At 36.6% G+C, this 17,811-nt stretch overlaps 1 protein-coding gene across 2 annotated transcripts in view; it reads right to left on the bottom strand.

Moving 5' to 3' along the window:
- Window positions 1–16,967, bottom strand: part of PSEN1 (presenilin 1) — a 17,904-nt gene extending 937 nt beyond the window's left edge. Inside the window, exons 1-10 of one of the 2 annotated variants that reach the window (XM_010174602.2) lie at window positions 16,822–16,905; window positions 14,950–14,988; window positions 11,829–12,085; window positions 10,402–10,543; window positions 8,684–8,751; window positions 6,707–6,927; window positions 4,292–4,390; window positions 2,915–3,001; window positions 1,829–2,002; window positions 48–166 (exon numbers count right to left, since the gene is read on the bottom strand). In XM_010174602.2, coding sequence (XP_010172904.1) covers window positions 48–166; window positions 1,829–2,002; window positions 2,915–3,001; window positions 4,292–4,390; window positions 6,707–6,927; window positions 8,684–8,751; window positions 10,402–10,543; window positions 11,829–12,085; window positions 14,950–14,988; window positions 16,822–16,905 — 1,290 coding nt within the window. Of the gene's footprint in view, window positions 1–47; window positions 167–1,828; window positions 2,003–2,914; window positions 3,002–4,291; window positions 4,391–6,706; window positions 6,928–8,683; window positions 8,752–10,401; window positions 10,544–11,828; window positions 12,086–14,949; window positions 14,989–16,821 lie in introns of both variants that reach the window. The other variant, XM_010174603.2, reaches the window with a different exon arrangement.
- Window positions 16,968–17,811: the final 844 nt, after the last annotated feature.

Below are 17,811 nucleotides of genomic sequence, written 5' to 3'. Positions count from 1 at the left end.
GCTGAACAATAGAAACTATCCCTATTATGATATTACATTATACTCACAATTAATATGGCTACAAAACATGCTAAAGTTGTATTCCAGTCCCCGCTTGCTGTTGCAGAGGCTTTGCCAACAAGGACACTGTAGAAAATGAAGTCTCCTAAACCCAGCTTTACTCCTCCTGCAAAAGTGAATACATAGCAGCATTAAGTATCAGACAATCTGCTAATATTACATATCAGTAATTGTCAGAGAATAATACAGATTTACATTAAGTATCAACAAGACTTGTTAATAAGAGCATTTTATTTTCAAAACTAGTACCATTCCTGAATCAAGCGATAAACTCTTGTGAAACGAGATGGCTTAGGAACATTACACCACTCAATTAATTCATCACAGAATTAGAATTTTTCTATATTCATAGTCTCTTGTACATACAAATGCAGTATATACAAATTCAGATATTAGCAAATATATTTGTTGGCAGGGTGTCCACTTTCGGTTGTCATGTAAAATTCAACAGAATACTGAAGTACAAATCCTTTAAGCTGGCCAAGGGAGGGGGAAAACAAATAAGTCACTTGCAGATGATGTTTTATTTGCCAGTCAGAAACCTATACCCAGCAAAATACTTCACTGCCCTCACAACTTTCCTACAGAATTCTTACTAAGGTAGTTCTAAAAAGCACTTATGTGTAATTACAGAGCATATCACAGAGGCAAAAACCCAACATATTTAGTCCAAAATGTAAGGTTTAGGAAAATTCATGAGTTAATGTCTCATTATTTTAAGTAGTAATTACCACCTTAGCAACAACTCTGGGAGCACAATACTCAATTATTTCTGCAAACAAAATAACAAAGATTTCCTGAACGTCAGTGCACTTTCTGAGCTTTTAGTCCAAGATACTAAGTCAGAGAGGCCAACAGCAGGTCATCAGCTGTTTTTATTTGGCCTATTGGTTATTTTGTCACCTGATTACAGTCTAACTCAAAACTCACTTTAGAGTTCAAAGAGGAACTCAGATCATCAAAACAGAGGTGGTGTATGCCTGGTTGATCATTAGGGGAAAAAAAAAAGGAAAAAAGATAAAAAGAAAAGGAGAAAAAAAAGGAAATGAAATGGATTTGCAAGACATTCTGAATTTGGAATTTTGGGGACAAAGTAAATTTGACAATTGTTCTTAAAGTAGAATTCCCTTTTAACAGCGGAGCACTTGAGAACCAGAGGAAGCAGTTTCACCTGCTAAATATGGTAGCATCACATGGGGAGAGCAGTTTATTAGACAGGAAGATCCTATTTTGTTTAGAACTTTGCTAACCTAATACTAGCTTAAATTCCAACTGGAAATCACCAGTATGTTCAAATAGATATCCGAGTATTGATGTCACGTGCTCTCCAAAGATACTGCACCTCAGCAAGATGCTAGACAAAAATAAGCAAGCTCATGGCATTCTGCATTCATTTCAGTCTCCAATTAGGTTTTAAACATTGCTTTGTGCAGAGTGGATTACAGTAGTTTAATCTTGAGGCAAATAAAGTTAATGACTGCATTTACAGGGCCTAAAATCCAAAAGAGGTGATACACAGCATAACACTGCATGAAAAAGACAGAAGCTAATGCAACTGATTATATAGTGGTCTACTGCAGCAAAATCAGAAGCTACCAATAAGCAACTCCACCTATTTCTATGAGGCATGTCAACAATGATCATGAGCAAGAGCAGCTCTTCAGCTTAATATCAGCTCACAGCATGCTATGTCTGTGCAGTTAGGATGACTAAGACTTAATTAGATTCAGATTTACTAAATCTTTTAGACACAGTACCCCATACTCACGTTCTTCAGGGTCTTCACTGGTTTGAGAATTACTGGGTAGACCCTGAACAGCAGCACGCGATTCAGGCGTCGATTCAATGGGTCCTATTCTGTTGTCCCTTTGTTGCTGCCACTCCTGACTAAAGCCACCATCATCTGCTTCAGCATCTTCATTCTGAGTCTGGTTTGCCGGAGCTCAAAGGAAGAAAGGCATTTAAGCTCTGCCTCAAAAACATGCCTTCTAAAATGTGACAATCTCTCCACATGTAAGATCGTACAGGAATGAGGAAAAAAGAGGTATTCCATAATATTTAGCAACATAGAATCATAGAATGGTTAGGGTTGGAAGGGTCCTTAAAGATCATCTAGTTCCAACCGCCAACATCTAACATTGGCACACACCATTACAAGACATTCTCACTTAGGATATTAATACTTATTTAAACAATCAGGAGTCAATGTGCACTCTGCAGTCATAGCATCTACATGGTGCACTCAAGTCCTAGTACTCAGGAGAACTTCTATATAACAGAGTGGAAGTTCTGTGGTGACCTAATTTAAATACCACAGTTTAAGGAATAAACTCATCTAACATTCATTAGCTTCTTTAGTCACTACCACCAGCTTAATTTTCCAGCAAAATAGAAAACTTCCAAGTTACATACACATACACCCCTTCAAGCATGTTAAATTCAAAAACTCTGCTCTGCTTCAATAATACAGGTAAACAAACAAACCTCATGTTTTTAAACACTACTTGCATAGCCAAGAGGGCTAGACACATTTCTATTTAATGTAAATATAAATGAGTTAGTATTATACTACCTTATTCCTATTTGGCAAGCAACTGAGCTCAGTCAGTAGTTGCCTATTTAGAGTCATTTCATAACCAAAATCCTGGATTCCAGAAAAATTAATACAAGCACTTTAACTGCACAGTAAGTGAGCAATTTTTGAAGTCTTGACAGATTCATCATTTCTAATAAGGCCTCCATGCTTTCACTCTTCTACAGCAACCAGGACAGTTAAAAAGCTAAAAAAGAGGTCTCCATAAACATGCATTCCAATAAAATTACAAATAGAAAGGCTTGCCAAAGAAAAACTCACCTTGCTTATCGTAAGTGGAGTTTTTGGAAGCTTTCCGTTGGGCTTCTGGATCTTCCTCAGCCATGTTCACTAGCCATATCATTGTTGCTATTAAGAAAAAAAAACAAAACCTCAGAACAGCGTAGATAATCACAGCCTCTGATGTATGCAATTCTGAGACAGTGTTGGCATCATGGCATCAGTTCTTTTTTTTTCTTTTTTTTTTTGATACAAATATCTTTTGCAACAGGCAATTTTACTGTCATTAAAAGAAAGTAATATCTGGAACACAGCCAGTACCAGCTATGACACACATTTACAGAATTTGGTAAATAGAAGTTTTGTTCTTACTAGATGCTGAAAGAATTGCAACAGCTGTTGACAGAGAAATTACTTCTACATATGAAGCCCACTCTGAAAATCTGAATCAATTATTTCTTTACTTTTTCCCACTAATTTCCTGTTCTTTTACCCGCAAGCAAAAAGGTCTATTAAGATTGGTACCGAGGTAACTTCAGTTCAGAGGCAGTATCTGCATCAAAATTAATTGTTCTCTGCCTCCACCATCACAAAGAATTCTCCAATCTGGAGGTAATAAAATGTTGTCACATTTAAACGTTGTATTTGAATTAAAGTTTGTTGTTTCTCAGCATTAACCTCTCCTCCCGCAAAACAGAACAACAGGCAGCTATGAGTAAAACACAGCAAGAGTGACAGGTAAAGAAAACCCTCCCCTTTCTCTACTGTAAACTTGTCCCTGAAGTAGCCAGTCAGACTGCCACACGCTTCCTGCTTTAAAGGCATAATGATTTCTGATTAACCTATTTCACTGTTTATCCATATGATTATGTCTGGCAACATGGAACTTCAGAAACAGTGGAATTATGTACTAATTGATACACAGGTCAGAACAGCAATTTGCATTCAGTAGGTTATCTTTTGCAACTGCCCAGAGAAAAAACTCAAAAAAATACAAGGCTTGGAGAAAGTAGTTCTGTAAATTATCTTTTCCTGGCAATTTCTCCCTTTCCTTCCAGTAACACACAGGTTATTTAAGCACTGAAAGCTGACAAATATTTTCTAAAAACAAGTACTCTCTTTGAATAGGCTTGATTCACAGCCTAATGACATACTACTTTGGCCAAAACAAGGTATATTACCATTTTTCCTGTTTGTATTTTGTAACAATACGTGCTGTGTTTTTTCTTGAAAGATCTTAGCCAGCTGATGTTCCACATTTTTGAGTTACCAGTGAAAGCAAAACTGAGGCCCAAGTAAACAGACTAAAAATTCCATCTGACAAGCATGATGTTAAAACAGAGAAAGAAGAGAATAATCACTTCAGCTGAGCAGGTGATTATAAGTATTTAAAATACGTATTTAATTAAATATACTTACAGGAGTAAATAAGTGCTGGGAAGAGAGTTTCATTTCTCTCTTGAGCTGTTTCAACTAGCATTCGAAGAGGACCTTTAGGACACAGGACAGCAACCAAATCTGGAAGGAAGAGAAAACAGATCTTACATCACTGCGGAAATACTTTTAAGAAGGTTTTTCTATAACACTCGCAGAGACTAGTAATAACATAAAAATGCTACCCTGAACATAGACTTCTGAGAGCACCATTGTCCACAAGTCAGTACCCTCCCTACAGGAATACTTTTTAATATTCTCAGTTGTACAATCTATTTTACATATTATGATAATATTTAGAAAAAGTTTTAAAAATTTGATGTTTCTCACTTAAGATGTTATGCAACTGCAAATGCATCTATGTCTGTATGTTTATTTGCAAATTGAAAACAAATAATTAATGAAAGCCACTATTCAACTAACATCTTGGAAATATCCAAGCTTGCTTTCTATTATCAAAGCTTTTTGTAACCCAAGTTTAATGCTAAAACAAATTTTGAGACAACAGGTGAGGCTTACATAACTTTTATGAAGTAGGCATGACTGCTAATTTATTTTCAGTTAAAGAAGGAAAAAAAGTGAATGTGCATGTGAAGAGAAAAAAAAACAGGTTTATTAAGCATTGTGGAAAAATGCCGTGTTCACACAGATTTGAGAGGTTTTCAAAGCATATTTAACATAAGAAAAAAAAAAAACAGTAGCTTTTTGTTACTTCCCTCAACTCTTTTTCATGGGACAGCGTATGAAACTGAGTGAACCAGTAAAAATTAAACGAGAAGCAGTCATTTACAAAATAGGATGATTGTACAAGTTACTCATACAGATCAAAGCACAGCATCAAGAAAAACTGATCAGATGTCCAATTGGTACTTAACTATGCTTCACAAAGGAGATAAACATTTCTCACCTGGATGTTGATCGTTTGTTAATGAAATTTGCAACTCCACAAAGAACCTCAGCTACTTTTCCCTTGTCTTGCATATTTGGACGGAAAGCTGTTAACATTTACATATTGACCTTGCTACTTTCTTTTGCAGTTGTTTACTCACTGTATGTCTTTAAATTTATTGAAACAAAATCTGACACTGAAAGGAGCAGCTTACTTGTCAGGAGCTGTATGTTGCACAAAGCAGTCCTTTTGCACCTGAGCTAACTGTCCTAGCAGCACTGCTGGTCCTGCTCAAGTAAAGAATTCTTAGCATGGAGTCACAGGCTTTGAAACTTACCTCCCCTTTACTCAAAACAACCAAGTTATGGTCTTGGAATATGATCTGAAGAGTAATTTTGTTTTGTTATCACTAGATGAAGGCTGAATGCTTGGAAAACTCAGATTTGTTCCAGTCATACAAAAGGTAGAAGTGAGGAGGGAGGATGGGAAGGTTTTCTGAAGATCCATGAGCACACACACCAGGGACATTCTTCCTCCCTCTGAAGGAAGGACACTTAAGGAATACACTGACCTACCAGAGCTAATCACATCTTATTAACCCCTGCACTTCTACAACTGGACAGATTATCAGCCTTTATCATTACCAGTGACTTTCAGAGTACACAGTCATCACACTTACATGCTCCAAAAAACTTCATGGATACCTCCTAGCTATAATGTTTTAATTAAGTAACTAGATTTTAGTCTTGCCTGGGAACTAAATCACTATCTCACATATAGAGTGATCATACCAAAAGTGTCCAGTGCCCTCTAAAGCTTTATGAAAAAATTACATCTAGGTATCTCAGTCATCATTCTGAAAAATGCAATAATTCAAATGAATTTTCTTTTTAGTTAAAAAAAAAAAAAAAAAAATAGAGGCAACGGATCTCACAACTATATCCTCCTAAATGTAAAATTACTTTGAGCAACGAAAACTGCTTTTAATCCTTCCCTGCTTCCTTCTCATTATATTATTAGGCACGGATCAGGGTGTTGTTTCTACATCCACAAATCTGAGCAATTTGTAGGTTGGGCAGATCTATACCTGTATGGGACTGCATGCAAACATTAAGCTCCTAAATTCTGAACATACAATAGTTTCCAAATATTCTGAGGGAAAATGAGAAACTAAAAGAGAAGCAATCAAAATGGCAACACATGTCTCTTATCTCCTCCTCTCTTGAATTACTTGAATTCTCCTCCCCAGAGAATCTATATATTTCATAAAACATGAAAGAAGATAGCATCAGAGTCACACAAAGCCCTTAGCTGCAGACGACTGATCTCAGTTTAGACCATTATCTTATTTCTGAAGTCTGTAACCACCTTATCCATTACTTTGGATGATACCCCTCATACACACCTTTTCTTTTTTTAAGGTCCAGTCAGACAAATGGAAAAGGAGAAGTTAGGGAATAGAAAAAACTCCCAGCATAGTATCTGTTACTATGTCTTGCCCCAAAGCTTACCATACACTGAAATGACAGCCAGGATAAGCCATGCAGTCCATTCAGGAAGGTACTTGATGAACACCAAGGCCATGAGAGCACTTATCATAATAAGATATGCCTGCTGGAGCCGAAGTGGACCCTTCCAATGAATACAAATCATTCCCACAACACCAAAGTTCCAGATCATGAGTGCCACCGTAATGTAGTCCATGGCAACGTTATACGTCTTGAAAACCTCACTAAAAAAACAAGCAAACAAACACATAGAAAAGAATATGGACTGCACTTGCTTAAAACAATGGAAACAAGTTACAGATGTAAGCTTCAGAATACTTTTTAAAAAAATTATTTTCATATTCAATGTAGTGTTACAAATGTAAAATTCTATGTCCAATTAGTACTTAACTGTGCTTCACAAAGGGGATAATTTTACCAGTGTTTGCTTCACACCAACTCTTTCAGCTTTCTGAAATTTTTCATTAATGTTCTATTTCCTTCTCAGTCAAAGCAGAAATTGACAGGAAAGGACATTACTACATAACCAGTCATTTTGATTATGCTTATGATTTTTAAAAATCAGAAGAATAAGAACTTGTGACATTACGATGGATCTTTAAAGGCATGCAAACAGATCTCTTTCTACTTACCTGCTGTCTGTGGAATGGAAACATTTTGCTAACTTCAAAGTAAGATATATATGGTTATTCTATTTTTTTCTTCACCACAAACACTAAAGTAAAAAGATTTATTTTTGGATGAACCATGTCACTCTGTCACACCAAATAGCATAAACTAATTAAGACCCTCAATAACTAATACACCAAAATAGACAAATATGTGTGACAGGTGATTTCCACTAACCCAGGGAAGAAATGGTTGTGACTGCTGTTTACAGATTCTGCTGCTACCAACTCATCAAGCCACTAAGCAGCTTATAATTTGCATTATAATTTCCTCCAGGAAATTTGTCTTCCCTAGTTGTTAGCTGGCCTTTGAGATGTATGGTGTTAACAGGATGCCCTTTACTGTCATCACCTATAATTGGTCTACAAACTCCCTCCTCACTCAATGGACCTCTACAAAAGGAAGCCAGAACTGCTGTGACAGAGCGGGGACAGGTGAAGGAAAGCAGAGTATCAGGAAAGCCCTCAGTCTCTCTACTCACACATGCTCATCAAAGAGTGCCAGCTCCAATCCAAACCCAAAGGAAGTGAGCCTGGCAACTTGTTTCCACCCAGCCTGCAATGCACTTGTGCAGCACACATTGCCTTGTATTTCAAAGCCATTATTAAGGTTAGAGAAAACACTGACCGAAAAAGGCATCATAGATCACTTTTGGCAAAAATTAATGTCTGAAGGAACACCATTTTCTCCCCCTAGAGACCAAATTAAATTAGCTTCTTCAAAGAGAAGTGTATCATCAAGCGGCACAAAAATACACGCACTACAATAATTTCATGGCATATCTCCAGTTACAAATCCTAGTCAGGTTGCTCGTTTTAGAGAATACTTACTATTACGTACAGCTTTTCTTGACGTATGGATACAGGCATGCTTCTGAATTTGTAAAAGAAAACACTGAATATATTTTGGTGAGATAGCAGATTCTTTTCAGCCACTCCCATGCAAACAGCCTTTGCATATACAACTCACCATCAAAGCCATGATGTAAACAACCGCCCTTGAGTCATATGGCTATGAAATATTAAGTTATCAGAAGATATACTAACAGAATAAGCCACCCTGTGGAAGATGGCTTTTTCTGGTGATGCATGTGTGATTGACAGCTTCTGTACAATATCAGATGCACTATAAACCCATAAATCTCTCCTTTTTTTTGTGTACTCTATGAACCTATATAAACCCAAAAATTTTATTGGAATAGCTTACTCGCTGTCATTCTTGTTTAAGATTCAAGGTCAAGTTCTAAAATAAATACATACACTAACAAAGTGATACATGAAAAATAGCACATTAATGCTTTAGTTCACTTACCCCAAGTAGATGAATGAGAAAAAGAAAAGCAGCAAAAGAGAAGAAATGATAAGCCAGCCATGGATCACCTGGAAATAAAAAGATATCAATACAGATTTTATTTTTTTTTTACATTTCATATTTTAAAGTTAATATCTACTTAAAAATGTTTTTAAGGTTATTTTCCATTTTGATTGCTGCAAAATTTAGTCTATACACATTACTGTATTTTAATTTACACTTATGAATTATAAGTGCTTTGTTGTCTTCCAGTAGAGGTTCTATACAATGAAAACTACTGTTTGTATGGTTTAAGCCATTATGATTACAGTGGCATTATAATGTAGAAGTATCCAGCATTAACCACAGATGGAAAACATGATTCATTTTTCTGCAATTAAAAAGCCTGCTCTGATTCCAAAACCATTTTCAGAATACAGATACAGAATTAAATACTGGAACACAGAAAAACCTTTAGTGCTTATCTGTTAGAATTCACATTTAACATGTGATCAATGAATGACTGTTTAAGGATTTCTATATTCTATACCAATCATCTATACACATAATCTCTAATTTTGATATGACAGCAGATATACATATACAACAATTTAACAAAAAACACTTCAGGATTGTACTAAGCGGGGCATAGATTTAAACATGGAAATGACAGGCATTCAGACTTCACACTGACAGAAGTGCATACCATTCCTGTATATTACTGTGCAAAATTAAAAATTAAGATTGAAGAACCCTTTAACTTTGGTAATCTCTGAATTGAGAATGAAACGTATTTGTCAAATTCCCAGCACAGAATCTTACATATAAAACCAGACCAAACATTGCAAGTAGATAATCAGTCAGAAGCAATAATCTACAAATTCAAGCTGCACAAGAAATCCTGCTTCGAACAGACATGCTCAGTGGATAATTAACTGATTAAATTAGCTACATATGTACATAAGAACAAAGTATTCAGAAACTGTTTAGAAATTGTTATCTATTGCTCTTCTTCTGAAAAATGTGTAGAAGTACCAGTGCGTGGATCCCACAACCTGTTTTACAAATATAAAAGGGATTCAAGGTTCTGGCTGCACACTAGGAAGTTTTATTATGGCAAGCCATGTCAAAAGGGTCCTCACAACCAAAAGACAACCAGGAATTTTCATGAATAGCTCCTCACGGGCAGATGACATTGCAATTGTTTATGCTAAGCCTGGACTTGCCTAGATTATTATATGAATCATTATATGATTGAAGTCTTTCACAAAAAAGTCTTAGAGTCTCTTGTGTTTGCCATAAGGATATTGCCTGGTGTGTACAGCCAGACACACATCACAGTGTTGGGAGACTTCTATACTGGGGGCAGAGAAGGGAAAGGGGAGCCCCCTGAAAAGCCCCTGGAGTCCTGTATAGCTTTCGAATTGTAGGACCAGGTCTGTACTTTGTAGTTCTTGACCACAGGAAGATTTCAGTACATGGTACATTTCACAGGAATAGGAAGCAATGTCACCCTAGTCTTAACAGACAAAACAGACAGCAGTGTTAGCATTGGGCCTCCACTCTCCTGTTGTGTGGAAGGAACAGAAGCCATAAAACTGAAACAGTGAACTGAATCACTAATTCTGCTACTTTTGGTCACTCCTCCTTGATAAGCCTTTACTTTGCTCCATTCTCGATAATCTGTACCAATAAATAAAACTAGCACAATTACTCCAGTCAATTATATTTATACTCACCTTGTAGCACCTGTATTTGTAAAGCACAACCAGAAGTATAGTCATGACAATAATAACGCTGATCATGATAGCGGCGTTGAGAATTGAATTCAGGGCTCTCTGTCCTACTGTCTCTGTATCTTCTGTGAAAGGAGTGTAGATGCTACAACAACAAAAAGTCAACTGAAATGCCACTGAATGCACAGATGTTTCCGATATCTCAGGCCAACATCAAATAAAATTGCAGTAATCTTTCAAGAGAACTGTAAAAGCAAATGCTAGTTTCTACTTTGGCAAAATCTGAAAGGCGGCATAGTATCATATTAGGCAAACTTTAATTTAAATAAATAAATAATAATTTTTTTCCTTAGAAGGTCTGCGTTTCCTACATTCGTAGATTACTACTATTTTCTACTTTGTAACACAAACAAAAAACAGAACTCCACATTGTTTGATACAATTACTCACATACTATGAATCATTAGACTCTTCCTGCAGCTAGACCTTTATAAGCACACCATCTAGTGGATTTACAATGAAAGGTTCCCCAGTGATTTCAACAAAACAAGGTATGGGCTCAACTCTCTCTTTCTTAAAGAAATACATCTGGGTAAAAAACCCCCTTCATTATGGGGAAAGGAGAGATGGGGGGGGAAGAAAACAACATAAATAAAACCTCAAGAAAAATAAATATTTTATCAACAACTTTGATAGCGAAAAAGAACTTTGTGTTTTATTGAAACATTTTATGACATGCTTATGTTACACAAACATTTCAAAGCCAAACACACTTATCACTTCGTCTAAATGTTTTCACAGTGGAACATTTAGACTGATTTGCTGCAGGTTCTAACAGGCTCAGTGTTATTCCTTTGTCTCCTTTCTCTCAAATCAACTTTCACTGAAATTGCTTTTTTTTAGCAACATTAATATACAGGAAACCTGTCAGGAAAGTTTCTGTAACTGCAACAGAAGTGAACCTCATAAAGGTATCTTCCTCTCACACTTGAATTTCTTTATCAAAACAGCATGGGCAAACCAGAACTTGGCATATGTGTTATTTCATTTAAATTAGTAATTTTTTTTTCCCAAAATCTTTGTATTCTAGCAGCCTACAACTGAAATAGCTTTGGCTCAGGACTGAATTTATTTTATAAACACTGCAGGGCATGACAAAGTATTAAAATGAGGACTAGGATTTGAATCAGGCAGTAACAACGAAATTGTTAACCCAACTTGTCACCAAACAGATAACAAATGTCAATAATACCACAAATATAGAGTCTGGTTTCTGGAAGGAATAAAACAAAATTATCTTCATGCTGGTGGAGGGGAAAAAGAGAGGCAAGAGGGAGTTCACTGCTTGAAATAGACTCCCGAAGAAATGGAGACTAAAGAAAATTATCTGAGTCCATTGAAAAGATAGGAGGAAAAAAAATGATACATACAGCTGTCCATCCTTCCGTGTATAAAAGCTGACAGACTTGATGGTTGCAACAACGACCACCATGCAAAGTGTGACAGGTACAAACAACATAATCACATGTTTTGCCCCATATTTCAGTGTCAGCTCCTCATCTTCTTCTTCGTCTTGTTCCACCACTTGCTGAATGTTGTTTTGTGGCTGCTCATTGGTCTCAGACTCAGGATTGTCATTTCTTCTGCGCTCACTATTATCATGGCGACGCCTTTCGCTGTTGTCATTCTGCAACACATGAAAAAAGTTTCCTCAGCAACTATCCACAATCATATTCTTGCACACTCAGCTAAAGATGACCTTGAGGGGGAAACATGTAAGGCAATATTTCCTGTCAAGAACACAGCAAGGACTTAACAGCAGTAATTAACTGCATCACATAGTTACCAAAAGACAGGGAGCACAGGGTTGTGTTAGAAGCATTTATATCAAAAACAGCAGAGCTGAAAGCAGGGCTGGTTGCATATAACAGCCTATGCCACCCTTCCTTTAAACAGAATTTAAAAAGCTGAATAAAGACAGCTTTTTCCCTTGGTCCAAACTACAGCTGATACAAGGGTGCATGACAGTAGATTACTCACAGCTTCACAGGAATTAACTGTATCTGTTTCTAGAAATAATGCCAAAGAGACATTTATGAACCTAACTCCATGAAAGTCCCAAGAAAATTTCTACCTCCTTTACTGTGTTACTCACGCTACAGTACACTAACTAGAATAAATATTAAAACAGAGTTTCACAAGGTACTGTGATCCCACATTTTTAGTGAAAAGGATTACACACAGTGATCAAACTCAGGTAATTCTCAATCTTTATGCGCAGATTTGATCCCAAAGTTTTAGCATGATGAGCTAAGTGTGCAGATTCTTTCTCTCCTTTCCCAGAGATACTACTGCCACATCCTTTCACTGACATTGAAGAAAATCCACCACCCTTGTCAATAAACAATAAAGAGCCTCCTAGGCTTCCAGATATTGCTACACGAAACATCAAGGGTATAATTCAGACAGAAGGACAGAGGTAAACTTTCAATGAAATTAAAGTTAACCACCAGTAAAAACACAAACTGGGAACACCACCTACAAATAAATGATCAGGCCTGCATTCCTCCTGTTGTCACAAATCTTTTGGCCTCCCTCCAAGAAGCCCCGTCAGCAGAAGGCACTGAGACTTTCATGTGTTGTGTGCACACACAGAGAACAAAACAGAAGAGCAAGCTACATTTCACCTCTTCTGGACTATAAAGAAACAAAATCATTTTATATTTACCAGTCACTCCAAACAAGCCCTTAAATGCAACAGTTTATACAGTCTACTCTTCTTTTTTACTGTATTACCATGTCCAAAGTCAATGCTGTACTGTTCCCACTCCTTCCACTCAAGGTTTAACATAGAGGTAACACAAATATTTTTCATTCCTTACAAAACAAATCTCCTTTCTTCAGAATTACATACAAACAGTTCAGTTGGAGTAAGTACACTAAAGCAGCTTCAGACTAAAATGTACAATAAACTGAAAGAAGATACTTTTTGCAATAAGTTTAAAATATCACTCAGTTTTAATAAAATTGCTCTAGACATAAGATAGGGCATTGAAAATAACTTAATTTATATTTGCTCAAGTACTCTTATGCAGGAATTTTTTTCCTTAAACATGCAATATTAAGTCTCATTACCTGCTTTTAATAGCATTTCCAAACATAACTGCTGACTTCTACCTCATCAATTCGCTGCAGTTTTTTGATAAACCAATACTAATTTTGGAGATTCTTTATACAGAATTTTCCCAGCCTCACCCTCAGAAAAGATAAGATGTTACGTACACACTCAGGAACACATAGTAGGGTTTTCAAAAGCACTTCAGTGATTAAGGAGTACAAGCCCCTGGACTTCGAACTGCAAACGCTGACACTATTAAAACCTCGGCAGAAGCTTTACAACCTCCCCAACTCACAGCAAATTTCTTTTTAGAAAACATTACAAAGTAATGTAACACATCAAATGTTTTGCCTACTTACTTTTTTTTTTTTTTGAGGTATCCTCAAGATCAAGTTCACCAGGGTTTCAAGAAATATCCTCTAAGAAAATTGGCTTTATTTTTCAAAAAGGAAAATGAATATATAGGGAGGAAAAAAAATCTAAAATTATCTTAATTAAGCAACTAAAACTAGCAGGCAACCAGATTTTTAGAATTAACATTTGAACCTTAATCTGAATTTAGTATCATCAACTTAAAGTATGTCCTGAAAAAGATTTTGAGTTCAATATTATTTCTTACTAAATGCAAGATTCATTATAAATCACTTGGCGTTTTGCATAAAGTCCTCACATGCAATTAATGAAAGTCAGATAGAAACAGGAATATAGGAGCACACAAATAAAGAGATTATGTTTAATTGTTCTGAAATACTGGCTGCAACTGAACCTCCTTCTGTACACATTATAGTTCAAATGTAACTTTTTCACTTTGATAGTGAAAATTTCTCTCTATTTCTCTCAGTCTTCAACAAGACTTCAACGAACCTACCTGTCAAAATAAACTGCCTAAGATGATCACAGGTAACACTGTGTTGGAGATGATCAGAGCCTTGGAACACTTCACAACTAAAGCAGACCTAGTATTTAGGTTTCTGCACCTTGCAGAATACGTTGCTCTTTCTCTGCTGTAATAGCAGTCCTGCATGAGGGAGCACTTACCCCTCTTAGGCACAGAAATATAAAAAGTAAAATAAAAATCTTCAGTTTTGCAAAGCAAATACAAAAACAGTCAACAGAAAAGCCCGATTAACTACCACACCACTACAAAAAAAATGAAAAATCAAACGTAAAGAGAAAAATTGAAGAAATTAAGACCAGTATGTGCAATTTTATACTCTCCACTATTAAGGAGCAAAGACACAATCACAAAACCTCTTTATATATTAAACGCAGTGCATGAAAACCAGATCAGCATCAAAAATGTTATAAGAGTTATTCTCTCACTCGCTGTTAAAACTAGAAAAAAGTTGTCCTTTCAGGCTACTAAAGCGTAGCTAAATGTGACATGCGCCGTGCCCCACTGCTTAAAAGAACAAAGTGCACTCATATCCTACCTGATCAGTATTAAACAGAGCAGAGGCCAGGGACTCTTGCTGAAGTGGAAGTAAAGGAACAGACTCTTCACTTTCCTCAGACATAGTTAAAAGGGAAAATTCAGAAGCTAAAAAGTCAGTAACACCTGTTGTAACACCGTAAGCAAATGTAAGTTATGAACTACGCGTTTTCACATGAGTAAACAATACCAAAAGCAAATGATAGGCTTTTTTCCCTATCAGGAAAATAGTTAATAGCAAACCCAGAGCAATGCCCCTGAACCAAGAGATAAAAAACCTAGCATATTTGATAAAAAGCTTTATTTATTAAATCCAGATTTAGACGTCAGGAACAGACCTCCCCTGCCTGACAGTGGGCACAGACTTCATTAGTTCTCACATACACCATTCACGTTTAAAGGTCATTATACTGTAACAAATATTGAAGACTGGGCTGATCTCTTGGTGTGCGACTAGAAGAGATGGCAAATCAGAGTACTTGGTGATTTCACACACTGACTGTTAGCCACAGAAGTTAGATATACTTAAGCAGGAAAGGACTTTTGTACGTATGTACAAAAACAAAGCATATGTGTGTAGGAGAGAAAAATCATTACAACTAAGTATTGAAACTACATCTAGACTGACACTTAAACATGGAAAGAAAAAGCACAAGTAGTAGTTATTCATAAGTAGAATCTGTCAGTGAGAAGTAAATAGAACCATCCGTCCCCCACTGCTGGGAAGAAGCATCACCAATTTATCTGTAAGGATGGTAAACCCACAGTTACTGCTGAGCTCTGAATTTTTAATCTGTCAGAAATATTCAATAAAAGTTAATCTCTCACCTGTCCAAGATGAAAAGAAACCTTTTTCATTCTCTCTGAAGTAAAAGCACAAAGGATGTAGTAGGAAAGTTTCCACTTCTCTATCTTCATTAAAAGTTTCTATAATCACTAAGGTCTTAAGTCAGACTGACTTCATAATTTAAAAAAAAAAAATTCAAATGTTTTATATTTTTTACTGATATAGCAGCATGCTGATCTGACATAAAGACAAGGATTTTTCAAAATTCTACCTAAACTGCTGGATTGTATAGAAGAGTTAGAGCAGGGATCAAAATATTCACTTGAATCACTGCCATAAACATGGCTACAAGTGGCCCAGCCTCACTAGAGCATTTCTGTGTCACAAGGAAACCTGATATTCAAGAGCTATAGCAGGAACTGAGCAGGACAAATCTGAGAGCCTGAGTACCACACCCAAGTAGATCATTTAAATTTGTTTTTACCAAAAAACATGCACTACAATGAGAACAGTTTTAGCAACAATTACGCACTTATGTCTTCTAAAGCAATAATATAAAACTTTATGGTTTGAGTTCCCCCTTCTCCCTCAAAACCTCAAGAACCCTGAGAGCACCTTGACAAGTATTCACAAGTAAGACAGTGCTGCTCTTCCTGCATAGGAGTAGTCGTCCAGTAACAGCAACAACAAAACCCAGGCTTCAAGCTCTGCCTAGACTAAAATTAACTCTGTGACTCAGAAACCTGTGAATGAAGCAGACCACAGCCAGGCTAGATCAAAAAAGCTCACTAAATCCTCTAAAGGTCAATATTTGACATGGGAACATCCCATCCCATTTTCTTATTTTTTTTGAGGGCTTGGCCACTCCAACACCACTTTAAGCTGGGAGAAGTCTTATCTGTATACAAAAATTAGTTTAGAACATCAGATATTTTACAGAATACTTCTTTTGGCACTGCCACAACAGTCCAGATAGAGAAAACTACTCCCAACAAATAGCTCTCTGGAGTTCTGAACTGTATTTTCATCCACACTCATTCACCCTGATTTAACTGCTACCAGGTAATAAAATTGTTTGTTACATACGGTGTTGCTCAGGTGATTATCAGGGAAGTTTTCTGTCAGCTGCCCATGCTGAAACTGGGGTAAATGCGCAGACAGTTCTGTCATTGGGGCTGTCCTCTGGAAATAGCTTATTTCTACACAAAATGGATCTTTCCTCTTGAGATGCTGAAAGGAAAAATATGTGTAAAAAGCCTTTGTTCTTATATGACCAAGTCTCCATCCCCTCCCTACCCCAGTTTTTAGAGTTCACACAGCCCAAAGATAACCATTTTCTATCTACACCCTGATACTGAACTGTATCACATCTTTACTAAGAGATCATAAAAGGGATTTTCCAGCATAAAAATAAGAGCATCTAGGCATTATCAAATGAGTTCATCAGACACGGAAGTAAGCCAGCAACAAACTAATAATTCAAAACACTTCTCCATTCCTTCTTGTGCAATAAATGAGAAGCAGTGCACACTTGCTCAGAGCACAACTTGTACGTTTTTATCTCAGCAGAGTACAATTGCTCCAAGTTGTTCAGTTTTGGATTGCTGATAAGCTTAAGGAGAATCTTCAAGCAAGGATGACTAAGTTACTTGATAATTTAAAATCTGGATATATCTTTAATACCATAATGCCCTAAGAGCGACCTAGAGCTACACACAACAGTACTTCAGCTGAGCCTGAGAGCTAACGTGCATTCATTTCCTCTAGTGGTAGGTTTTATGCATCAGCCTGTAACAGCTTTATACATTCTTCCATTAAAAAGTCCCAAGCTAACATTTTCCTCTGCAAACACAAATAAACCATGTGCTCCATAACAAAGGAGAATAAAGCGGAGAGGGAAGAGGAAGAAGGGTGACATAACTACGAAAGTTTCAGAAAAACCATAATTTTAAGAAACAATGAGTAAGCCTAGATAAATCACTGGCTTTATTACACAAAACACAAGGAAGTGAATTAACCACTGCCTGAAGGATGGAATGCCAGTCACCACTTCCAGCCCAAGTGGCTCCTGCTCCT

This window comes from Antrostomus carolinensis, unplaced genomic scaffold, assembly GCF_000700745.2.
Source record: "Antrostomus carolinensis isolate BGI_N321 unplaced genomic scaffold, ASM70074v2 scaffold32268, whole genome shotgun sequence".
NCBI classification, from domain to species: Eukaryota; Metazoa; Chordata; class Aves; order Caprimulgiformes; family Caprimulgidae; genus Antrostomus; species Antrostomus carolinensis.
The sequence above is the reverse complement of the archived record's forward strand: the minus strand, read 5'-3'. Positions and strand labels throughout refer to the sequence as shown.